This window comes from Varroa jacobsoni, unplaced genomic scaffold, assembly GCF_002532875.2.
Source record: "Varroa jacobsoni isolate VJ856 unplaced genomic scaffold, vjacob_1.0 scaffold_962, whole genome shotgun sequence".
Taxonomy (NCBI): Eukaryota; Metazoa; Arthropoda; class Arachnida; order Mesostigmata; family Varroidae; genus Varroa; species Varroa jacobsoni.
The window spans coordinates 109,356-135,807 of record NW_019213864.1 but is presented as its reverse complement, the minus strand read 5'-3'; the positions used below and the strand labels follow the sequence as shown (position 1 = coordinate 135,807).

The following is a 26,452-nucleotide window of genomic DNA, read 5'->3' as shown; positions in this document are numbered from 1 at the left end:
AAATCCATTTGACAAATCAGCTTAGGGAAATTATTCGACTAAACGAGAGAAGTTTTTAATACGACAATAGCCTTGAGATAACAACTAGATACAGACCAGAATTCGGTCGCTGACTGTTCCGGTTAAAACGTTAGGAAATGAAGTCGAGCAGACAGCCGCGAATTGCTGTCGGCGGCTAAGAAAATAAATAATGAAAACAATAAAACCGCTGTTTAGATACATGGCCAATGAATGTCGACCACCTGGATGACTGGATGACTGGCGACTGTAAATGGCAAAAAGGAGAAGGAATGGCAGGAAGCCCCGCGGTCACCAAGCTGCTTGTGGTGGCATAGGATACTAACCTAGATGACAAGAGGTGTGTTAATCCTGACCGTTGCCTGCCTGGCTGTAAGGTCTTTTAGGGGGAATCAGGGACCAAAGAGCAGTGATGCCTTTCAAGTCGTGGCTGTTCCTCTTATTGTGCTTTCAGGTCTCGAGATTATTAGAACAGGTACCTGTTTAGGGCTATTTAGCCCTGGAAGGTATGGAGAATTTGAAAGGATACAGGCGGGCTAAATGAGAAACGAACCCGAGCTATTTATTACAACGGCAACATTTCTGTCGATGACAACCCGCTGGCATGGTCTACATTTGGTCGACAACAGGCCCACAGCGAAAGAACTGAACGTAGCCAACAAACTGGATCAAACCAAGTTAGCCATATACACTGCTCAGTTCTTATGTCCTCTTTCAGCATAGGATGGTGGCGGCAAATTGCTAGCTTTGCCCCTTTCTCTCTATGCTTCTTAGTACTAATTGTTTGTACCGTATGAGCAGGCTTTTGGCTCTTTGGCTGGGGAGCTGCATCCCTTTATAGCATGGAATACCATATACAGACGTTGCCACGGATAGGATAGAAACTGGCTGCGGCAGCTGCGGCGTTGGCGAGGAGAAGCCGTTAGTGAACGACCCTGTGCCTTGACACCAAAAGTGGTAAAAGACGCTCGAGCAGGCCGCCTGACAGGCACTCATGCAGGCGTTTGCATGGGCGGAAAAGGGCCAGACTGAATGTGGTGTTGCGTGTGATGCGTGTAGATATACTTCGATATGACGATACCTTCTGGTAGCAGGTGTCTGCCTACTTTGGCGTAGATCCACTGCCTGCAGCTGTCAGTCCTTGTGACAGTGGTAGTGACGACATTTAGTCAGTTGACATGAGCCCTAACTTCGCTTACAACAAGGGGAGTTCTGCACAAAGGAAAAGCTTGTTAGATTCATACAAACAGAATAGCGGGCCTGCAAGTACCAGCATAGACGACGGTCGATTCGTACACGTATCGTAACCAACGAAAACTATGTCTTTTGATAATTGAATCTATAAAACATCAATAGGTGCACCTAATCAGGCAGACAATGTCCTTAGCCAGGCTAACTAATAGTGGCTGCTACCATAGATGTGCCATCATAGATACCGCCGCTGCTGTAAGGCAGAACAACATTTGGACCTACTGAGCGACCTGTGTCGTAAACTATGCCTCCGCACCGTGTCGGTCTTGGATACCAAAATCACCACTACCTGAATCACAGCAGAGTGTGGTTGGAGCAAAATGGCCGCCCGATGTCGCCCGTCACTAGCCTTCGCTCGCTGCTGTTACATATATCTAACGTGCCCGAGCAGGGGAGCCATGCTTATACCGGGATATCGGGCCAGAGCTGTACTGGGATAGACAATGAGGTAACGGCAATGCCGGCAAAGAGAGTAAGGCTGTGCAAGGCGACCCGAGCAGACAGAAGCGGGTATTAACAACAATACAAGCGATTATTTAATACCTCACTAGTAGTGCCATTTCTAGCCAGCTAGGTAGACTCATGTGCGGCAAGCTACAGAACCAGACTAGACCAAGGATGGCGGGTTCGACCATGTCGGCAGCACCATTGTCGCCTTGACTATCACTAACAGCATCATACCCTCTCGAATATCGACGTGCAGCGTATGCGCAGCATTACAGGCTGGCCAACCAATTGACAGAACGATGCTTCCAGACGCTACTGCTGACCGCGGTAGTAAACTTGGCGTCAACAGCAGATAGAAGGTGTATAGTTTGCAGGACAGTTTGAGAACAATGTTATGAACAGAGAAAGAGAAATGGAAAAAACAGGAGCTCAACAGACTCTGCTGCCTCTTCACCAAAACAACGACTGTGGTTCGATAGAAAATGGCTAACTACGGAGAGAAACGAATCACTCAAGCTAAGCCATTCACGTCTAGCGTATTTTGGTGTCAACAAATAGAACAGATGTGTAGTGTTGTATTACCGCATAGTAGAATTCATATATTTGTCTGCGTGCGTGCGTGCGTGCGTGTATGTTTATGGCACGCGTTGGGACGTAGCAACGTGAGTAGGTGCTCCAGAAGTGTAGCACACAAGGACTGGTCACGTCGAACCAAACAGATTTTTGTAGTGGAGACGCTTACAGTCGAGCTGAGTTAAGAGTAGCGAGTTAATTGGCACTTGCAACCCTAACATTCTATGGCCAGACCGTATACAACGGAACAAGCTACATGTTAGCGGGTAATGCGCGGATATAATAAATTAAATAGGTTTGCCTACTAAACGACCTTGAACTAGGAAATATATCTCAACACGAATGAGTAATCGAAAGGGGTAAGATTTTAGGCATTTTATCAAAAGGGCAGTTCCGTACACGGCAGCAATATTTAGACGATGATATTGCTATTGACAGATCTTGGTCAGTTGAACTATCAAAAGTCGCGGGCCTATGTCTCTATGCTATGCTGTTAGTTAGATGACCGAACATAACACTGGCATTTCTTTTCGTTTGACTCATTTCAACGTGCGTCATCTCCGTACCAAAATCTGTTTAACTCCTTCAATGATAGTGCTTACTGCTGCTAGCGCGTCAACACCCTCGACTGAGGCGTTGACGTACCCTCGAAGAAGCCTGAAAGGATTCCCGGGAGTCCCGACAACTACAACATCGTTTTGTCTAGCTGGAAGCAATAATTTCCAGAATCTGGTATCTTTGTTACTCCTTGTAATTTCTTCACATGCATCTGTTAATGAAACACCGAGATGCTTAAGCCCGCCTAAGCCTGTCGTCCTAACTGAGCCTTTTTTTTCCATCAGGAGCTTCTTATTACTACCACTAATAGAACCTATTGAGAACCAATAAACTGATACGTTGTGAAATTAGCCATGCAAAACTGGTTTAATGCATTACAATTATACAATCATCGCATTAATTTCTGGTAGGTACAATGAAGTTTTGATATGATTTTGCCGGAAAAAATATGTGGCTCCAACTGTTCTTTTTTGTTAACGCTGGGGATCAAATCACCCTTTTCTTAGACTAAGGTGAGTATAGAGGACATTTTACCCCGTATGCCGCAAATAAAAGACATGCGTAATTTCGAAGTAACTGGGAAAGCAGCAGGAAAAAAAATCGTATTCAATGGACAAAGATGCTTGAAATGATTTTCGACCTATGCTGAACTATTGCATAATAGTAGTTGAAGTCAGCAATAATAACGACCTGTCGTATAGAGTGCACACAACTAGTTCTCGGATACCCGGTGAAACAAGTCTACATTGTGTGTAGAATTTTTGTTATTATTTGTTGTAGCCACTTTATCACTTCACGTTAATTGTAGAACGACAATAAAACGTTTGTGTATCTTCCCTTTTGTTCCAACAGTATCGAGATTTCGACTGAGCTCGGCTCATCCCTCGATGAGTAACGGTCATGCTTAGGACGGCGCGAGTGACTGCCACTAGAGGGCGCTGAGACCGCGGTCGTGATGCGCTGGAGATTATTACTCCGGCCCCCGCTGCGGGGGGTGCCCCTGCAGCTCATACTAATCATCAGCATACTTGTCATCCTCAATCGGAGGGTGGACTCATCGAGTCTGATAGGCTTTGGCCCTTCTACGGGCATTCAACTAGCGGATGACAGGTGAGCGAAAAAAAAAAGACCCACATATGTACAGCCAAACAATCTCGCACACACATGCAGACGAATGAATCACTGGCAGCTTTTGAGTGCTTTTTTTTTATCGGATTTTTCCTTTACTTTTTTATGCTTGATGCTGAGGCTTAGGTGAATTATCTAGTCACAGTCGAAACAACTAATTTTAGACTAAAGACGATCCTAAACTTCCGAGTCTGTCATATGGAAGCTTTGCAGAACAAATCACTGAACCTGCAGGTAAGTAAGTTAATGCCTGAAGCTTATTGGTGCAGCCTTTGAATGAGACGTGTTTGTAATACGATCAAGCGGCTGGCTCTGCTTTGTAGCCAACATATTCGTCTTATCGTTGGAAAGGAGACGAAGTATTGCTAAGTAGTGTATTTGTACCATGTGTGCATTTCGCGCGCACGAGTTGAGCACAAGATGTGTCAGTAAGTTTTCATCAAAACTTAATACCACTTGTTCCAATAGAATATCAAGGCTAATGACTAGGTCTGGTCGTGGCGCAGGCAGCACCTCGCCCACCCGTATGTTAATGGCTGTCTTCTTTTGTATGACTGAGACTGACGTTTTTCTTCGTTAATCAATGACGTTGTTTTAGTTATTGTAGCAACAATGTTTAATTCTAGCGCATATGAACTCTAACATTTTGGCCTTATCTTCGCAATAACGAAGCGCTGACAGTTAGTGTGCTGACTCGAATATTACATAGTCTGATTTTGCTTACGTGCAGTGTTGGCTTTTCGTTCTAAACGCCACAAGGATTTTTTCAATTACAGCCCATGGTATATTTACCTTCTGCGCTGAGCTTTCTAGTGTTTCTCCGTCTCTCCTTTTTCTGCTTCCTCTGACCAGCCTTTACCTTCTTAGCTTTGTTCCATTTAAATGGCGACCTAAATCAGCCGTGGTGCTCTGGACTGCCGCAGGAAGAAACTGGACTGCTGTATTATGTGGAGGGTCATGTCAACAGAATTCTACCTGATCTAAAGGGAAGCTTGAAGCCCCGGAGCTGCCGGTTGAAAGTAACGGTGGCCATCAGAAAAGAAGCGAGCTCTCCCGTTTGCAGGCTGTGTTGTTTACTGACCTTTGTTCCCCATTTCTCCCGATGGAAAAAAGCACACGAAGTAGGGGTTGCTCGTGACCGCTACCGTTTGCTCGGCACTAGAAACTTGGGGCAGACGGAGTATGACCTCAAGCCTAGGGGCAATCCTGACCTGCGACAGTAGCAGCAGTGGTAGCTAGACGGAACCCACCGAGCCTTCTCACAACAAGCTAAGATGATTGCGGCTGCGGGCTAAGGAGAAAAGCTACTGACTGTGTTTGCAAAGGCAAACACAGTCGGTAGCCATCAACTTATCGGTTAACTTACTCGAACTCCAATTCGCCTCCTGGGTACCAGGCCACAGCGCGGTACATGCACTAGCCATATGAAAGCGACTGGACTAGCGAACTTATGGACCGCACCGATCGTGATTATTATTAGCCTGTATCATTTCGACATTTTCGTTTGCTCGAACTATAAGCATATACATAGCTTAAATTGTCAATTTTCTTATACGTTTACGTTGGTTGCATCGACTTAGGATGGATTATTCACGGTTCCCTAAATATATTTAAAGATTCAGCAAAACCGATTTCCAATGTGGTCGTATTAAAAATAATTGAAAAGTAATGACCTAGGATCAGTCTTTAATTCTATCAGCTATAGAAAAAGCCTTGCTTTTGGTACGATGTGCACGTTGCTTTTGCATGCTGTCGCTATTTGAAGCACTGAAAAATTAAAACAAATAAATATGTGTGTGCGATATTATACGTATTTCCAGACTCACGTTTACCAGAGCGTCGTACAATGTTTCAATTCCTGAAAACTGTGTCGGAAAGACATATGTCCGCCCGCAAGAACGTATGGGAATACAAACAAGCCCAGAAATGAGTGTACGTTACAAGATCGTCTCAGGCGACAAGGACAAGTATTTCAAAGCTGAGACCAAGCAGGTAAGTATTCATAGTGATCTGTCAGTCCTAAAGACCAAATAAAAAGTAGATTTTTTTCACGTAGACGATTTTTTTTTATGTAGATGTTTGTAGGTCTATAAGGTGCTATTGATTCTACTGTATAAAATACGTATTTATCAATAATAGTTTGTCGAAATGATTTTAGGGTAAAGATGATATGATTTCGAAACATGTATCTCTAATAATTCTGCCGATCGGGTAATTTGTTCGTCCCTCATAACTGAATTTTCATATATACGATTAACCTAATGCCTTCGATGATGTAAACTCTTGTTCTACCATTGCTGGCGCACTTTAGACGCAACGAACGCGCAATTGTTTCATAACGTAACAAGGGCAAACCCCGCAACTTCCGAAGCCCTTACTCTAAGCCCAGAACTGTCAAGGCTTCTACGTTTACGTATTCAAAGGTCATTTATTTAAATGAAGCACAAGGTGATCGATTTCGTCCTGTTTCTTATTTTATTAGTGAAGCTGGCTTTTGGTTCGTTAGCATGTTCTTTAGCGCCGGTACAAACTGTATTGAACTCCAAGTTTATCAACGAGGCGCCATTTGCAAAATATGACACTTGGAAAATTTGCACACAGCCTTAATCCTTTCATATGAAATTGCCTGCCAATTCGATGTCTCTAGATATAACACGTTCTGCATTCGTCGTCTTTTTGTCTCGCTCTCTCTTTACGACGTCGATGAAGCCTGCATCATATTAGCTTTGCATATCTTAAGGACCCGCTCGCGAATCGGTTGATGATGCTTCTGGTGATATCTCATAGGGGGTTTGTTCCCACATCAGTTCTCGAATGTTTTATTGGGTCGTGGAAAAAACTTGCGCGCTCACAAAGCACGCCTCAGCCATCAACTTGCACAGATTGCCTGCAGCTACTTAAGGCTATCGGCACAACTTAATCTAAGTTTAAAGCGGCTTTGCCATAGCGATTCTGAAGACTGCCATGAAACCATGTCAAGTGTACTAGACGTATTTGATATATAGTGCAGTTATTGTTAATCCCGTTTATCAGGCGATGCTATATTTGTAAGTTAAAGATTTCTTCAATACACCTTCTACTGCCTAGTAAACCGTTTTCGTATATTGTTTTGAGGGTATCTGTATCAAAATGATTTAATTGATTTCGTTTGCTGTGTCAGTTGTACGAAATCAGGGAATGAATTCAATCTACTATCTATTTATCTATCAAATCTACTAAATGTTATAATATTCAATATATCATTTGGAAATGAATACCGATTTACTGTCTGTGTATAGATATCTCTATAAAAAGCATCTAGCAGTGTTGTTTGGCCAAGTTTCGTTGTCATGTCCTATTATTACGTACCCACTAGAACCACGACGATGTTCTTATTTGCTTTTTGCTGTGACCTGGAATAACAGCGTCTGGGTTGGGATTATTTCCTCTGCGGACCCACATATGCGCACAGTGCAAGGCAGCAGCTGCTGCAATCGAACATAAGAAAAGAAACAGGGGACAAGGAAAAGCGCGTCGAGCAAGGTTTCTACTTACCACCCCTGGCGGTGCGCCAGACGAAGCCACTAATCAGATGAAAGGGTGGATAAAAGCCAAGTTAGTTGCAGCAGCAACTAGCGGCTCCCTTTCTAGCAAAGTCGGCGCCGCTTGCGAAAATCGATCTAGAAAAACCCTTCTCCTTGGCTCTTTGTTTGTCTGCTCGTTTGGCCACTAGTCACCTAGTCTGACCACCGGCGTAACTGCTGCCGTCACTTGGTTGCTGCACACAGACTGTGTCTCTCGCATCTCACTAAGAGAGAGAGACAAAGTCAATGAGGCTACCCGTCGATTACTGCGAAAAATGAATAGATTCAATTCACTCGCTACCTCTTCGTGCCCAGCTGGCGACTGAGGTGCACATCTAAAGATCTTGGAAACCAGCCAATGTCAATGGTTAGCGATTCGTTGCTTCACTCACTGAAGTGAGGAGCAAGATGCTGCTCCTTTTTTGCCCCCTCCCCCTCCTCAAACTAAGCCAGTAGAGAGCCGTCCTTCAAGATAGTGTTCGCGAAGCGTCGTCACGCGAAGCTCGCATTTCATCGCTACGAAGCGAATCGTCAGCGTTAAACTAGGCAACGGTTTCGACACAGGTCAGAGTCGGGTTGGGTCGCACTCGGTAGTAGTAACGGCATGATTGCGTGCGTCGCAATCTTTGATGTACGTCCTTTTAGAGGTCCTTTACTGCCTACGTAGTGGACGGCAGTACTCGCACACGATAACGATGCTAGCAACGGATGAGGGCGGAGTTACCGATGGCTTTCATACGCGTAACGTATGAGCGCACCGTCAGCTCTGGCAGCCACTGATCTATAACAACGTTACTGCTAGCATGGCTATAGTAGTTCTAGTAGCGACGGCCGCAGAGTTTGTAATAGCAGCTATGGTATTCACTCAATAGAGGACGACGTTGCAACAGAAGCGCCAACTCATAGGGGGGCGGAGGGTGGGAGGCAGGAGGAAAGGGGGTAGATTAACGAGACCGTCGTTGAGGGATCATCTTATGTCTAGCTATGCGATGATGTGTCTGGCGGGCTTATTCGGCAATTTTTATATGGAAGAGGAACGAGAACAAGGCGGAATACACACTGAAAGCGGTGGCTGGGGTGAGCAGGAAAAAGAAGACGGAGAAAAAGGGCGAGTGGAGGACGGAATATATATGTAAAAGAGAGAGAGAGAAGAGTACGAAAAGACAAAAGGCCAGGGCTTCGAGGTGGGTAGGTCATCACGATAGTCGTCTGTTGGCTTTCTTGTCGCATGGTCGGTAATGGCATCCCAATAATGCCACCCAGGGGCCCCACAAAACGGCGTCATCGTCATGCATCCAGGACCATAGAGCTGTTGTGGCTGTTTCCCCAACCGCCGGTCAGATAGACAGTTGAAAGTGGCCCTGTAGCAATGTATCGCATCCGGCTAACAGCCAGTCTGTCTGCGGAGCATCAAAGAACTAAAGTTTATAACACAGTCCGTCCGTCATAAAATTGGCCATCCTCTTGGTCTTTTCGGGGCCAGTCATTTTAGGTGATACAGCCATTCGAAAATTCGTAGACCTGCATCATGTTTGACGCACGCCTAAGTTTAGTATATCAAGTATTGGGAAGACAGGTCATCTGCGACGATCAGATCTGCATGGACGGCACAGCTCAACAGCAAAACAGTTATTTGCGAACCCTCAAAAAGCCACAGTCATCAAAATAATTTTTTACTCGCCATCAACATAAAAACAATTCCTCTTATTTTGGCTTGCCTGTCTCTGCTCTGAAGCGAATCATCAGCATATAAATCTATGTATGTGTATATGTACATCTTAGACACTTCAGTGTAGTTGACTGTTAAAAAATTCCTTCGAAATAAACTGGATATAGAGGAAAAAAACGATATCCGTAAAGCGCAAAGGGAAGGCTTACGGCAGCCACGATCATGGCGATAAAGAGAGGTAGCCGACATTTTGAAAATACGACGAAGAGGAAGAAGGAACCATCTAGTTCTAACGAATCCGAACCAATGCGACGAGCTAAAGCAGGGGACAGACAGACAGAAAGAAAGGGCAAAGGTCTCAGGGTGGCGAGTGAGCTCAACGTGCCCTTGCTGCTTGCAAAGGCTGGGTTTGGGTAGTGGGGTTTATTAAAAGAGTGAGTTGGAGTTCCAATAGAATTTCATTGCAGGTGTCCTGTTTGATTCGGCCCATCTCCTTTGAGACGTAAATGGGCAGAGCCTAAATGGACCATCAGGCCAAAGCGGGTTGAAACGGGAATAGCGTCGGTTTTACGGAAACGGTAATGTCAGTCGACAGTGTTTATTTTCCGTGCGCTTTTGCAGCGACACAGTGCATAGAACGTTCCCGGGCGATTTCACTTTGCCTAAAAACCGTAGCCAAACGAGACCAACAGCAACAACGTAGTGCCAGCATGAAGAAGCCATATAATTGTTCCACTGTAGCCACGGAGCGAATGAAATATGCTTCGTCATTGCATTCAACACTTCTTCAGGCCTTAAAGCAATACGCGAAAATAATGACCTTTACAATCTTTACTTGGAGGTTAAATTTTCTTGCAAAATTCTCCACTGATTGCTTTGCTCTGCTGAACAAACAAACACGACCCAGGGCAGAAACAAGACTATGTTCAGTTTCATCATTGGCCTATTGTACTACTGAAGTAGCAGATCAACTACAAAAGCAGTACACGGTGCTTAGTTTATTGAAACAAAATAAAAACAATGTATATTATCTCACACGCATAAGTTGGAGCGATAATAAACGAGGCAGATAGAAAAAAAGGCCCCCCACAATGACTTTGTTAGATAAGTCGTTGTGGGGGGGCCTTTTTTTTAGTGCTCAACAGGGTTTCCGTCCTCTCGATCACGCTCTCTGTCCTATCTTAGTTAACGGGAGTGTAAATAGCTAGAAATTAAAACTAGTCAGACTTACAGAAAACGGAGACAAGGACGAATTACATGGTGAAAAGGCTCGCTCCGACAACATACCTTTAGGTTTCTCTTAGCAGTTCTATATATTACTCTAAGCTAATCGGGCCTTTTTCATGGCCACTCGCTAATATGGGTTAGCTCTAATCTCCTCGTTTTCGCATTATTCTAGGTATTTCCTACTATATAAATTAATACTTTAAGGTTTCCTCAAAACATTAGAGTACGTTATCTTGGTTAGGGATTAAACTTTAGTTAGTTTCAATCTCGATCGAAATTGAATGTCAGCCTTGTCAAAATTTACTTATGTTAGAATGTAGCCGCTTTCGGGGGTGCAGATCAACTATTGAAATGATCTTAAGTAACGTACCCGTAACCATTTAGGTAGAACGAATGCTTTGAAGGACCTGTAGAATGTTTTATGTATGCCTGTAACTCTATCTTAAATATATGTAATGAAACAAAATTCTTCGTCCGTTTACTGAAGTCTGCAGTACATCTGATTATTAGTACTGCGCAGGTCTTTAAGTGCCTGCCCATGTCCAGGGAGTATGCAGGAGATAGACATACTTCGTGTAAGCGCGTACTAGCAGTACAATGTCAATTTTTTAATTCTAACATATAATATCTTGGGTTAAATGAATATGCAATGAACTCGTACGCCGATTGTTATCGGTTATCAGAAACCTCGTGGAAGCTATGAAAGTCAGTGAGGTTCTTTTGCGTGGAATTGAGATCATTGCGAGGGAGCCCCGAATATAAATCGATTTGTCATCACAAAGATGGAAAAAGGGAACCGATAGCGTTTGAAAAGAGATGGCCCAGTGAGCGCTTACAAAATCAATAATACGTCCTTTACAGAACGGGACGTTCGTCTTTTGTGTGCTTATCGGTTTGCTGCCGCAGAACAGGACTTCTAGTGAGTCTCTCACGATGCTCACCAACGCTTCATTATACGCATACATATAATGGTCCCACCTGTCAACGGCACATAAATGTAACCCTGTGAATATATACAGTAGATATGAAGAATTCTACGGCGACGGTCAGTACCGAAATAAAGCTGGTTAACCTTCGAGCCCTATAACATATAGTGAAAAATGGTTTTCTTACGGCATCGTTTGTTTTAGCCAAATATCAATCCCAATGAGAAGCTTGTTGCTAACAATACTGAACTGTGACAAGTCAGTTTGTAGCAATCTATATAAATATGTAATAGCACCCCATACAATGTATGTTTATATAATTAATATATGAACAAGATGCCTTGTTCAGTGTCTATACTTACTGAAACGATCTGCAGCTCTTCTGGGAGACTTGAGAAATGCATGAGTCTCAATTGAACAATTATCATGCTTCAGATAATACGCATCCTCTATTCGATTTTTATTTTTACCACCGACGCGAGCCAACGAGGCAATTCTGCCTTTACAACCGAAGACCTAAACGTATATATAATACCTTCCAATATACAGTTTGTTCTACGGTTGGGTGTAGTTAGTACGTTGTGTTACCCCCGCCCTAAGAATACGTTTATGTATACACGCATAAAACGTGTCCACAAGTGTTCGCCTATTGTTTTTCTGCCGAGTTCAAAACTGCGACCGGTAATAATCATGATTAATACAGCTAGCCGCAGTTCGCGTTTGCAAACTCGTGCAATTTTCCGATTGTTCTTAATAAAATTGCCTGTGGCAGAAGGCGGGGAGAGGAAGGGGCAGTCGATTTTTTTAAGAGCACTTCGGTGTCGTTGTGGTACTCAGGAGAAATTCAAATGCTGTGATGATTGTCATTCATACATTATCTCGTTTTAATAACGAGTGCCTGTAATACGAATCGGCAGGGAGTCTAAGAAGGTCTCGTTTCATCCCACGTTGCAGGTCGGCGATTTTTGGTACCTACTACTACGAATTCGAACAGAAAACTCGGTAGTGCTCAATCGCGAATATCAGGATCGCTATCGTTTGAAAGTGCGCGGCACGCTGCAACATAAGAACCGCAAGCTATACGACGTGCATTGCGATGTGCTCGTCCGAATTCTCGACAAGAACGACATCTCGCCATTGTTCTATCCGAAGACGTACAACATTTCCGTGTCGGAAATGACACCGTTACATCAGACTGTGCTTAAGGTAAGCATCACTATGGGGTATTATTGGCGGTAGTAAGTCAATCGTGAGGTTCTCATTGAAGTGCACAGTTTAGCGGCTTAGTCGTTACAGGAACCTGTGCTATTACACTTGTCGACTGCTTTCAATGTTTGCTCGTATAGTTCACGAACGAAAATACTACGATTAAATATAGAAAATAATTCACATTCGTTAGCGGGTGAAGCTGATCCTTTTAGTCGTAGTATTTTAAAGAAGAATATATTGTTCTTTCTGTTTGTGTGATATTACAAAGAAGCTAGTTTGCCAAGAACCACCAGCAAACCAAAGTTAAACCTGCTCGAAACTGCATTAGATAAAATCCGAAGACTTTTGTCGAACATAGAGTTCTGCTCACTTGGGACGCACAGGAGCCAATGAAGCGGCAGGTAAATAGTAAAGAAATGGGCTACACTCTGGAGCGGCAGTATCATCAGAAGGAAAAATTATTTCACGAACTGCAGACGCCTAAGGGGATCCGCCCTGTGTAGGGAGATTCTTAAACGTCTCGCCAGTATCAGCCTCTGGGTAAACGAGGGAAGTTCAAAGAAAAAAGGCCGTTAACGTCAAACCTAGCAATCACTATGCGACGGGCGACGCCAGACTCTCTAGGTCTGTTGCGCTCCCTATTAAAGGACCAGTTAGCTTAAATTCTCAGGTGAATAGTTGTTGATAATGCCGTCCATCTCACTAAAATTTTGCTCTGTATTTCTATCGAAACCTGAGTTAACAGTAACTCTGTTTTGCTAGTGTCCAGCTCATGATCAACTGTCGTGCTCTCCGATTCATCTGGATGTACTATGAAATCAATTCGATCATTTGCTACAACGCTTTCTTACGAGGATAAGCCACTTCGCAGCAGCGCTGACCATTGGCTAAAGCGTACTGCTTTTCTTAATCGGTGTCTCGCCTCGTGTATTTAACCCGATAAGCGACCTTTTTTAATCTTTTTTTTTTTTTTTATCAAATGAGGTCAGGTCTGCAATTATGCATGTTGAAGCAGTCACCCTTTTCGTCCGCTTCGGCATAGTCTCTAACAGACAAAAATCGCGTACGTTCTCTGTTCGGCCGCGATCCTAATCGAAATAATGTTGATCTAGTGGTAGTGAGTTAGTAGCAATGTTGCTGGCAGTGATCCTGAACTTTAATAGGTTATATGTAGTCTTACTCAGCAAATGCAAATGGTACCATATCTAATATATTTATTATAGAAACGACAAACCGACGGATCTTGACTTATTAGTACGGATTATCACAGCTATGGCGATACTTTTTAATATATCGCAGTAGCGATTCGGCAGCCACCCTGCATCGGTTACCATCTGCCTATATGTGCAGGCGAAGATAGGCGCTATGAAATTTGTTGTCTCGGTCGCGCGCGTCGCTTTGAACCCGCTCCTTACAGAACGTTGCTTAGGTTCTGTTTTTTAGTGCAATCGATTTAAAAAGAAGCGTACATAAGCGCCTTTTTGTCAGGTTGAAAGTCTTGTCGTGTGGCAGTATGGCAAACGGCCAAAAACCTCGCAGACGTTGACTCGCGCCTACATACATATAAGATTCGCTGGATGAGATTGCATCATCGAAGCTGATTCATCCATCCCGGCTGACTACACAAAGGCCCTTAATCTATAATATAGATGATCCTGTGCATAATACGAGTGATTTTAGACGATTACAATTGTGCAGAACGTAAATAAATCACAAAAGGAGAAGTGGACCGAACGCAAAAGTCGGTTTTTCGAGGTACAATTAATCATTTTTCAAAGTTAACCATTTGGTAAGTGAAATAATCGCTAAACATAGTTTTTTTCAAATGCATCTTTCTGCACAATGTAACCGTCTTGTGATGGAGGAAGGTAGCACGCATTCAATACAATCTATATCTAGTTTAAAAGCACCATGTTGAAATAACGAAAATAATTACCATTGCGTTGCAGCCAGATTCCGAGGAATTTTTTATTACGAAAAAAGGAAAAGAAGCCTCTACGAGGTCAATTATTTGTTTGTCATTACAGTATCACAATTACGGTCGCCGCGTACCGGGATGGCCTTTGTGAGATATTGAAGCCACTGATGAATGAAGCCACCTAGCTTATTCACCGTAGGGTTTACGATGTTATTTTTTTGCTGTTGCGGAAGTGCGTATGTCAGCCTTTACCTAGCCGAAGCTAGATGCTAGATGCAGGAAGCCTTTGCCTGCAAGACAATTCTAAATAAAAATGATTGATAACGAAATTCCACTCTAGTTAGGGCCAATTCTATTACCGTTAGGTTCGATTTGCGTGTTCTCCTCTAGTCATCTTGCTTAGATCAACGAATCTGGATAAAGCTGCTCTCGGACCTTTAAGCATTTAATAGATCTGTCAAAACTACTAGAATCTCTCAAAAACTTCTGTGCAGCCTCGATTATGCAGAATTTTAGTATATGCCATAGACGGCTGAAAACCCGTCCAATAGAAACGTTTTGAAGAGCAGAGCTCATTTACGCGCGTGCCGTCCAAAGTCGTCTGGTTTCGCCTATACTACTAGTACACCAATATAGGATGCGTGGATCTGTACTTAAGCGTTGAGTAGTACTTACGTGACGTTATCTCATGACGACGACGACGACGACGACGATGACGATGTGACAGATCAGTTTCGTGGAAGAGTGGCTTAAAAAAAGGTGAATAAAGGTAAATAGGCAGGTAGGCTAGATGTTGTAAAGGACGCGGTAAATAATATGACGCGTCACAGCGGTGTTTTCGCGCGTTTCGATGTCTGTCATTGAATATAACACACTCTCGACTCGGCCAGTGTATAGATGCAAACGAAAGTAAACTAAAAAAGGAAACTAGTTCGGAGCTAGAGTCTGCTATTATCCGCTGAAATTGTCATGATACTAAAATTTATTGACTTAGCATCCCGACGGAGGCTGTTTCGCGGGCCATAAACCATCATCCAGCCTAAAAACTCGGGTTTCATGCACGTTCATATATAAGACATAGTAAAAATGGCACCGTCTGTCCTCATTGCCACTGTCCAGGCTAATGTCGCCTCAGCAGCAATATAATATAATAAGCGCGTAAAAGACCCTGCGAGTTTTGGGCCAGAGATACCTAAAGCTTGTAAAGCCTTGTTTTGCAGTCTACGGAAGCAGCATGACCTTAGTCTGCTTTCAATCTTCTGCCCCTCGTTCGTCTGCCACTACCCTTCGTTTTGAACCTCTGGTGGATAACTGCCAGTGACGACGGAAATGGCGATGGCGTCACATTTCTTAGACATCGTGTTATTGTCACTTGTTCTAAATGGAATTCAACGCCGCGTGTACATACTCTTGGATAACATGTTCTGTGGTATCAGACGGCCAACGTTATTGATGGGTGGTTGAAGGAGCTGTCTGTTGTCACATTTTCATCACTGCGAGAAGACGTTGACGAGAAAACTTTAGAGAGAGAGCGAACTTTGGTTAGATCGTAATAGGCTGGTAAACATAATCTTCTTGTCTAATAGTAAATAAAATCTTTCAGTCTTAAGACTTCGTTAAGTGTTGAACAGCGGAAAGCTATGAGTATCTGTGCATAGAATTTTTTTTTTTAACTAGTCGAGCCAGCAAAGAGGATACATACATGACTGTGCACGTGTTTTGAATTAAGCCGAGGCCGTTATTGATGACACCTACCATCAAAACATTGCCAAATACTTCAGCTGGCACCCATGCTTAATATTACGTCTAATACTAATGACAGTGAATGCAGCCTTCGGACGATCGCTGAGGGATCGTTGTATGCATGGACAGTTCGTCCCAAAGTAACGAATGCGTTAGCTTTGGTTGCTAATGAGTGTTGATAATTTGGTCATATACTCATTTGTCTGTTGTTTACGGCCATTGAGTCACAATATGCGTGCGTCCCTTTTCTGCTATCACGGCGGCCCAAGTCGAACCGACGCGTTGTGTTTTGCCAGTATCTGAATGGCGACAGCAGCTGGCAGACACTGGCCATGGCGTAAAATAGCTGTTATAGTGATGTAATAGACGACACCGAAATAATAGATTTTTCACTTTAAAATATATAGCTAGGTCCTGTTATGTATCAATGATTCATTAGGTCACCCCATGCTAATTTCACAATATTCACATAGCTGAAGGTGACCAGTTACACTGGAAATAATTGTCAGGGCAAAAGTCAGCTCCGAAAGAGGTAATCAGAAAACTAGAAAACTACTTAGTAATCAGTGGTAGGATTGGCCATCATCGTTGAATGATACAAAATTATTAGCGTCGTGAATCGACCGTAGCTTGCCGTTCAGTTGGATTCACTGTAGACTCACAATGGGTTATAACACAGAAGGCTAACCCGAATGGCAAGCAATAGCATGAAGGCCGCCTTTGCCTAGCACAATAATTTGAATCGCTTGATGGTTTTATAGACTTCATTACTGCCATAAAAGCACGGCAGGCGTTACTATGGAGCTGTGCTATTTCCCTTAGAAGGACTTGACCCTGCTATTGGGAACGCAGTGAAAACCCGTTGGAAGCGGGTGGGTCAGTTTTACCGGCCTGGCCCTAGGCGGGACGAACGGACCGGAACGGTGTGGCATGTAAACGACCTTTGTCTGTAAATGATAAATGGTCCTTGAAGCACTCACTCTGTATTTTCCTCTATCCTCACTGTGCCCACTCTCCCTGTTCGAATGACTCATAATCGACACTTCCGGGGCTGAACTAGCTAAGGGATAATGCAAGTTAAACTGAAGGAAGGAGTCTACCAGGAAGCCAAATGCCAATGATGGGTGCCAGCGACGGTGACGCCGGCTAGTAGCGTGCCGTAAAAGTAGTAGCGCTTGCAGTTGGAACTCGTTGCGGCCAGAGTCGGGAATGACGAAGGCTCCTAGGCACATACTTTGTTTCATATATTCCTACTCTTTACCACATCCCTTTTCCTCTCGGCCAGAAGACCAAAAACGGTGGATGGTGTAGGTTATAGGAGTGATTTTCCTGCCTGCAATGATATCATCGGAAACGCCTGTCAAATAAGTTTCACTGCTGGCTGACTAGTTGGCGAAACGATGTAGACCCGTTTTTATTTTTCGCGTTGATTTTCGATCGAGCCAAGGCGAACTGTAATTCAGGCCGAATTAGGGTAGGTTCGAAACCCGAAAAGGACTCTGATAAGGACACACCCTACTGAAGGGCAGTACCTTCGCAAAAAACTCGAACGACACAGCCTGTCATGTACCGACTGTGTTTATGGTGTGAAGAAGGAATAGGGAAACGCTATTGTGCCAGTTAGTTGGTTCTGGCCGTGTCCTGCTGGAGTATGAACAGCGATAGCTAACAATAGCAGCAGTACCAAAACAGCGTTGTAGACTGGAGCCTCGTTAAGACCAGAAAACGGTGACGACCCAAACACAGCAGTTAGGTTCCTCTTCAATTGTCGGCCTCGTTCGCTTGCGTACTCTCACGCTTATGAAAAAAAAATTCTATCGCCACCATCATCGCTACTGCCACAGCGCCGCCGTCGCCCGGTGCCGCTCAGTCCAACATTTCCTCTATGACAACAAATGTTTCGCTGAGCCATGTAAAGGGTAGGAGAAACTGTGCGCGCCGTTCCCCTGCTAGTCTCGGAAGTACAACAGGAACAGGAACGGCGGGCCGGCCAGGGACTCCGTGCTCCAAGGAACAATGGTAGTTGTGAAAGTAGTGGTAGCAGTACTTGTTGCGGTAACGTGTAGCTGGTCGCTACTAAATCATCTCCTGGGTTGGAAAGCCGTGACTTGGAAACTTTAGACACGCCGAGCCAATTTTCCAAAGGACGTACGAAAAACGACTGGGAAGGAAACGAGGGACATAGAGTGGAAGCTAGGGGAAAAGAGTTGGAGCTGGGGAAAAAGGACAAATGCTGCAAGGCGAAGGGGTCTTTAAGGGAATTACAATGCTTACAGCTGCCACCCCGCCTTGTTGTACTTAACCGTGGCTAAACTAGTAAGCTGCTCAAGGCAGACAAAAGAGATGTGCAAATACTATCCGCACCGTTTCTGTGGGTGCTTTTGTAAAGTTACACAAGAGAAAAAATGGTAAAGCGTACGATTCCACAACTGATACAATATGTATATATATATATATATATATTTTTTTTTTTGCAAATCAAAGTTAGCAGTTCATATTTAATAAAAGACTAATGGAATCTTAAAAGCAACGTGCCGATCCCTAGGCGAAGGGCATAGAAAGTTTAGTTGTTTGTGTTTCCATATGAACAAAGATACATTCATCGTTTTTGACTGCTGTCACATCCGCTATAACGAAGCTGTTAACGTATCGTCAGTCAAACTTGCGAATGAAATTGCAAGACAACAGAACATTTTGCCTAATGAACCTCACAGTTGAAAACTCGAAGTCCCATAAACTGGTTTCAGCGCTTACGAAAGCATTGATTTGCACAATGCTCGCCAATAAAAATAACTTTGTCTCAGAAAAAAAAACCCTATTAATCGGCCAGTCGATTTCCTTGTCTGCCCGGTTCCTTTCTGCCAGCCAGTCAGACCTCGGATCGCGCCTCCCTTTTCGTTAGATCACCTTCAGGTGGCATCTGATCTAGACTGTTCAGATATTTCGTTTCTGTTCGTTTACTCTCAATAAAACTGCTACCCGAACGGCTCCGGTAATACCCGAAATTCAAAGCCACCTGCGGTTATTACGTCGCTAGCGTCTAAGGAGCTCAACTGCACCCCTCTTTATTGAACACGACCTAACCAGGGCCGAACAGGCGTTTTGCTACTTAGTTGCGATACCACTGTAATATTGGTTAGTTTGCGAGATGAAGTCCTAGTCCGACCATAACCATGGGGGTTTGCTAGAGGTCAGTGACCATCCCTTCTGAACTGTTAAATGCATTCTGGAGAGCTCCCAGGCTACCGCGTCAGTTTAGTAATGAGAGAAGCTACAAAAGCAACAGTCAAGCAAATAAGATAACGTACCTTCTTCATTCTATTGGTCCTAGAGCAATGCGTAAAATTATACCCCTCTGCAAATATGTATGACGGTGGCGTCGGTCACCGGAGGTCCAGTAATAAAACGACCTTTTTCTATGATAGAGACCAGCAGTGAGCCAAAAATAGCACTATTTCCTAATTACCTTGGGATTACGATAAAACGCTAAGAACTTGTCAAAGAATCGTATGGCTAAAAAACAGACGGCACAATCGAGACACGCGATATCACCAGACTATGTTAGACAGAGAATTCAGGTGGTTGTTAGTTACGTCGGAGAACGTTCGCGGTGACTGTAGTACAAGTAGCGATTTCAATACTACGTGTGCGTTGCATTATCGTTCTTTTCCTTCATGTTGTCAAAACTAAGTGACATGCGATTTTACGATTGGTTTATCGTGATCGCCCGGGATACACGGCAACGACCAACCTGGTACAGCCCGACGGGAAACCGACGTGGAAGATAGTTGATGGCGCCAAGCATCATGGGTCCTGAGCCAAGCCAAGGTGTAGTCTAACAGGGCAGATGCTCAAGACAATGTTCTTGATCGGCAGAGAATCAGCGTACGAAGAGTGCACCGGTGGAGTAAGGCCTGCTTCGCATCCTGCGGAATCAAAGGCCCTGTGTTTTTATAGGCTATGATCGTGAGGATACGCTGCTGCCGTTTATAATGATGATCATAATGATAGTTCTCGGAAAAGCTCGAATGGTAACTTAATTGCGATGGTAAGCTTTCAGTGGCAGATAGACCTTAGACGTACCACCGTCTTTGGAAGCGCTATTTAATATCGTTTGACTCGTATATTTGTACACCTATATATATAAAGATATAAGAGTATAATTTATGTTTAGTATAATTTCTCATTCGCTTACTTCCCCTATTCCGCAAACGACAAAAGCCCTAGAATACGACTACGCAATGTGAACAATAATAAACCGATAACATAATGGGGTTTGCGCAGCTTCAATACTAACTCAACACTATACGTAAGGTTAAAGGATGGGGGTGCCAATTGTGAGAAATGATATGGCATTACGGAACAGTAACTGTTGGGGGCTGAAATTAAAATAAGAATCCAATATGTATATATACTCAGAAAATACTTGAAGTCAACAGGGAGTTGCGACAATACTCATACCTTAAAAGTCCCCGTATCATTCAGCTGTATGTTATCGTGCACGAGAACATGTTCAACAATTCAAGGTCAAACAAAGCTAGTCTTAATGTGTGACAAATATCCGCGTATGTCACATTCACGTTCCTCGTTAGCTCCCCCATTTGCAATCCAGCAATCCATTGGTGCTTAGCCCACCTTACTTAAACTCCTTTCACACAGTGTACCCAGCGCAACGGACTACAGCTTTAGCACAATATGGGTGGTCCTGATGCGATATACTTCCATAGAAACAGCAATAGTCTACATTGTCAGGCCATCCAGTGCTATCAATGTCGACTGCAGCCTTTGCCCGCCTGATTACAATGGGGCATTAAAAAAAATGCCAGTGTCGCTGTAACCTGTGAGGGTGCATTCCTTACGGCAACTATTCGTCTACGACTTAGTAAACGCTTAAAGTTTGATGTCCGGTACAACTGCCTGTAACGAAAACTGTCGACGACGAAATATGGTCGGAGGGGCATCGTTTATTTAGGAGGCTTGAGTCTGTATCTATAGAGCATAAATGGCTCACGCCGATGCCAGCAACGATGTCGATTTGCTACTCTTGCTGTCGGCTATTAGTCTCTCTTTGGAGTAGTTATAGCCTTTAATAACAATTTGCCGGCCTAGCAAAAGAATGGCGAACGGTCTTGTTGGGCAGCGGTGACACTACAACGCGGTTGGTAGTAATGGGCCGCAGCCTGTATCAGCGCTGGTTCACCTGCCTGTAGCGGCGCTGTAGGCACGCGCCTCTACGGCTTCACGAATCCACCGCACCATGGACGGGCCCTACGCTTGCACGCTGCAGAATTCGAGTCACGTCGCAAAGAGTGAGAAAGGGATGGGTACACCCTCCCCCTCCCCCTCTGGGCCTGTTTGTGTAGACCGATAAGATAAAGGATGATAGTAAGTGAACGACAGGAAGGGGCTAGTGAGATCGCAAAGGGGCCTGATAGAAGGCGCAAAGGGCGAACGTAAGAGGGGGCAAACAGAAAGCCAAAGAGAAAGGGTGGTTCATGAAACTGCAAGGTGCCCTGTGCGCTCGCTCGCCATTCGTTGGCGGCCTTATGTGAGATCGAGCCCTAGCTCTTCCGAGATCGGACACGACTGACACGCGGCGCACCATTCCGGAATGGATATGACGCTGCTTTAATGTTACTCGGTCGATTTATCAACCCACTCTCGTCGAGTCCGCAGCTAAGGCAAAGACCACCAATCTGCCCTGTTTGTCGCGCAGTTTCTTAGCTGCCAACAGTAATCACCGATCCAGGGAAGGGCCGAAACCATCGGGGCCCCTTTGTCTGCATTTGTGTGTGTAGCTAGTTGTGAGCCTCTGTGTGCATATGGACCTCTGTATGTATAGGATCGTGTTTTTTTGTGGCCAACCGTGGCCAGGCCGAGCATGCTGGCGATACCTGAGTGGTAGGCCGCGAGAGAAGGGCAATCGTCCGGGACCCCGAGAATGATTTGATCCTATAATTTGATAACGACACCGATACCCACAGGCGATAAGCTGGCAATCCTTTATGCGAAGACAGTGTTCGGCCAGCGTCATAGAGTTCTCCACTCACGCAAATGTTCGGCTTCGGATCCATTTACATTCCTATATTGCTATTGACTCCTTGCTTTGATGCGATTGCTGCTGCTGCTGCTGCTGCCCTTACAACAGGCTACATTACAACAACCTAAATTACAACAAACGCTATTGCTATTTCTGTAATAAAGCGAAAACGATTCTAGCGGCCTGTAGCGAACGTATAGGATGCATAAATAACGCCCTGCTGCCTTTCAACGGCATTACATTTGAGTACGCCTACATTATACGAACACGCCAAGGAGATAGGAGAAATACATTTAGCCTGTAACACAATGGCGTATCGTTGCATCTTTTTTTTTAAACCTAGTGAAGTTCTAAGAAAGTGTTTTTTTTTTTTAATGGTACATGTAAGCAATACTGTGATATTTGGAGCACAATAAATACAAGCGCTATCAAAAAAATCGACAGATAATTCCATTCACGTATGCGCCGCGTACCAACAAAGTCAATCTGTGTGTGACCTGCCCCTTTTATAAACGCAAAGCGTGTTTTTAAAGATTGTCATAAGCGAAATTATTGGTCTCGTACGTGCGTAGAGAAGTTTACCGGTTTAGGGAGGGCATCGTAATCACAAATATCTCGGCGTACTCTTTACCTAGACAATGTACGAAAAGGGGACGATGCTCGAAAGTAAGATCCATAGAGCACTCGTTGAAGGTCATTGAAGTACTTTCTTTTTTATTCTGTTTTTCTTATAGAGACTAATGAACTCATCGACCCCAGTAAAGATAGACGGATAATCTTGGGTTCTGAATGACCAACACTTAAATCTCGTTATTTCCAATCTTGTTTTTTTACTCTCGACCACTCTCCGGCTCATTTAAATGCTAATAGGCACAGCACGCCATCGATAGTGTTGAGCTAAGAGCGGCCATAGTAGAAGTAGGCAAAGAAACACGGCGTAGCAAATACCAGCGAGCCGACGCAACTGTACTATAACTGTCTGTTGAAGTCTGTTTTCTGGCGAGCAAGTCAACGGAGTCTACGTGCCTGCTAGAAAGTTCTGTCCCTATAAAAGAAATTGCTCCCGAAGACGGTTAATTAGTTGGTAGGTCTTCCTGTTGTCACCGAAACTCTGAGATCCGTTTCTGTCGTTCGTCAACAATGTTTTCTTTACCGCATTCCTATAGTATAGCCAATTTCTACTATTTTTCCATTGACTTTATGACCCGTGCAAATTTGTTTCGTGACCAAACAATCAATCTGTGAGTAAACAAACTCATAGAGCTCTTTACAATTATGGTATTATTGACAGAGATAATCGTATAACACACGAAATGAAATGTGTTTATACAAATTTATCCTGTGACCCGATAAATGTTGTAGAATTCGAAATACTATATAATATGGTATATTTGCGTGAAACTGCAAGCAAATCACTAAGTTCCCTGATCGACAGGTATAAAAAGCATGTATGGACACGCTAACAACGTTCCGATAGCGGCAATTTGGATGGCGTCATTAAACGATTGTTATATGATGTACCGGCGGGGAAGCCGCACTGTCCTCAATAGGTACTTAATCGCAACGGGATGTCGAACGCTAGCGAAGTTCGGCAAAAAGGGCCGTTCAGCTCTGGTGTCCGCTGCTGCCGCTCACACAACATCATTTTTGTAACAATAGCTAATAGGAGATCCCGGTTAGCTCTTCGCGCGGCGCAAGGGTCTTGTCCTCGTTCAGGTTTTGTTCGCAGGAGGAATTAGAAGGATGCCTTAGAAGACGAAACGAGGTCGATGAGGTGTTAGCGAGCGGTTGCCGTGCGGCGAAAGCGGCTCTCTGTGCTTTCCTGCCTTTCGTTTATGTGTCGCTAAGCGTGTAGCAGACCTATCGTATCAGCAGCACATCTTCACCCAATCATTAATACGCTATCAAAAGTTAACCACGTTGCCCCGGAAATAGTGTGTATTATGGCGAGGTTGGCCGGGAGTTCTGTCGAGATTCAACAACATGAGTTGTCTTTACTAGCGTTGGCGCTCCTCATCGCTGCGACCCTATAGTCCGTTCTTAGGCCGACTAATTTTATGAGGAATCATTCGCGCCATTTTTCGCATTAATAACGCCGTACACGCTCGCTAAGAACAGACAGCGGCAACTAACTGAATCGACAGAAGTGCTGACGTGTCACCAAATCGAATTATTGCATCATGTAGAATTTAGATGACATATGTCTTTGTGTGTATCTGATAAATAAATTAGGATGTTTTTTTAAGCTCCGCTGTGCTTACTGCAAATTACATATTTGTTCCACCACGTCGAGGAAGGTTTATACAACATGGCGCCCGATCACCCCTTCTTGACCTTCTTGGTTCCTGACGCAACTTTGGGGTTATGTATACCAGTGCATAAGTGAGACATCGAGCTACTTTATTGTGGATATTTTTTCGATGTCCTGGGTTACTGAGTTGTGTTATCCTAACATTGGCACATACACGGACGATGTGACATACCGACCCAAGCAACGTTCCGCTACGTACAGTCGATGCGAAGATCACATGCAGTCTCAGCTAAAATACATCTGTAACCGAAACGTGGCTTGAGCAATGAGGTGAAAGATCTTAGCTTATGCGCTTACGTATCGAGGATGCCGTCTCGTCGAACGTGACAGAATGAGCTGACGTGAACGCCTGCCTCCGGCGGCAAGGGCTGTGATATCCTATGGGCCGCAGTTCGTCTGACAGGGCGGCCGGTGAAGTCCCGTGAGCCTTCCGCACAAAGCCGGAAAGCTTGCGAGTCTCTGAGGGCCAGCTTGTCGATGGTGTCGGTATATTAGGTTAATATAAAAGGCGGCTACAACATTTGTTTGGTTCGGGGCGGAGCCGAATCCTTACCTTCCCACGTCATTAACCGACAGCCATGTTCAGATACCTTATTTTGATGGCCAGCATTGACAACCATTAGATTCGTGCGTGAAGCGGCACCGAACCGCCCTGTCACATTGCTTTATAGAATAGCAGGACGGGGCTGTAGCAGACGATTTACGAAGGCATACTATGGAAGTCCTCGTTAGCTTAACCTGTTTAATCCCCCTACGACTATGGGACCAAGCGCCCCCGTCCAGCTTACGGCTATGGTCACTCTTCCTCTTTCAGCTTTTATTTTATTTTTTTTGTTGTTATAACCTCAGCTTGGCTCAAGGTCACTGAGTCAACGGGATCACCTTTATACAGTTTACTGTAACCGTATTTATTTGTTATTATTATTAATTTCTTTGCATACGAGTTTAAAACGTATGAGAAAGCGCACATTGAAGCTGACGGAGGAAAGACAGTCCGATAGTATTTTAATCTTAAAAAATTCTCACTGTTCGCTTGATACACCGACGGAATGCGGCTAGCTACAAAACGGTTCAAATATCTTTAAAATGCCCGGACAAAGAGTTGCCCGTTAAATCCAATATCCAATTTAAGTTAATCCGATATCGGTTTCTGACAGCGGAAAACTATTGTATTTTAAGGGCCAATGCCTTATGGCAACTATTTCTATAATATTCTATTGCTGTAATTATAGGTTAGCGCGGACGACCCCGACCAGGGGGTTAACGGCGAGATCTACTACAATTTGGCGGAGCCTTCGCAACAGTTCGCCATTCATCCAACCCTCGGCGGAATCTCGCTCACGCGACCACTTGACTTCCGGCGAGAACGGGTGTATAACCTCACTGTCGAGGCGAGGGATCGTGGGCCAAAACTAGGAACAGGTGCGTGCCTTTGTGGTATAAACAGTGTCTTTTTGTGCATGGGAATATGGCGGCAGGTGTTTTATTACGGCACCTGTACTAGTCGAAAGAGTTGATCCATGCGAAACTTAGATCCAACACAGCACAGCTACAGACAGTGCTAAAGGAACGCTATGCACTCTATTGGGTTTCTTTAAAAGAAAAAGAAGCCACCGGGTCTGCACAACAAACAGAGAATTGGCCAACAATTTTTCTTCGCTAGCAAAATAACACTGCAAGGCAAGAACATTAGGTGGGTCTCCATATTGCTATTGTTCATACCCAGTCACCGTCAATTCTTCTAGAAATACGTTTCCCCCCACAGAGGTAGCTAAACTTGCTGATATTTATTGTATGGAATTGACTAACTCGCTTTTTTGTAAATTTCAGTGCAAATTTCAATACGAATAAGTAAATCATTTATTTTTACT

At 44.2% G+C, this 26,452-nt stretch overlaps 1 protein-coding gene across 3 annotated transcripts in view; it reads left to right on the top strand.

The window, feature by feature from the left end:
• Positions 1-26,452, top strand: part of LOC111265355 (fat-like cadherin-related tumor suppressor homolog) — a 107,754-nt gene that overhangs the window by 34,541 nt on the left and 46,761 nt on the right. For all 3 annotated transcript variants that reach the window (XM_022841952.2, XM_086970463.1, XM_022841953.2), the window contains exons 2-5: positions 3,700-3,957; positions 5,796-5,967; positions 12,315-12,566; positions 25,814-26,003. In XM_022841952.2, coding sequence (XP_022697687.1) covers positions 3,803-3,957; positions 5,796-5,967; positions 12,315-12,566; positions 25,814-26,003 — 769 coding nt within the window. In that variant the 5' untranslated portion in view covers positions 3,700-3,802. The remainder of the gene's footprint in view (positions 1-3,699; positions 3,958-5,795; positions 5,968-12,314; positions 12,567-25,813; positions 26,004-26,452) is intronic.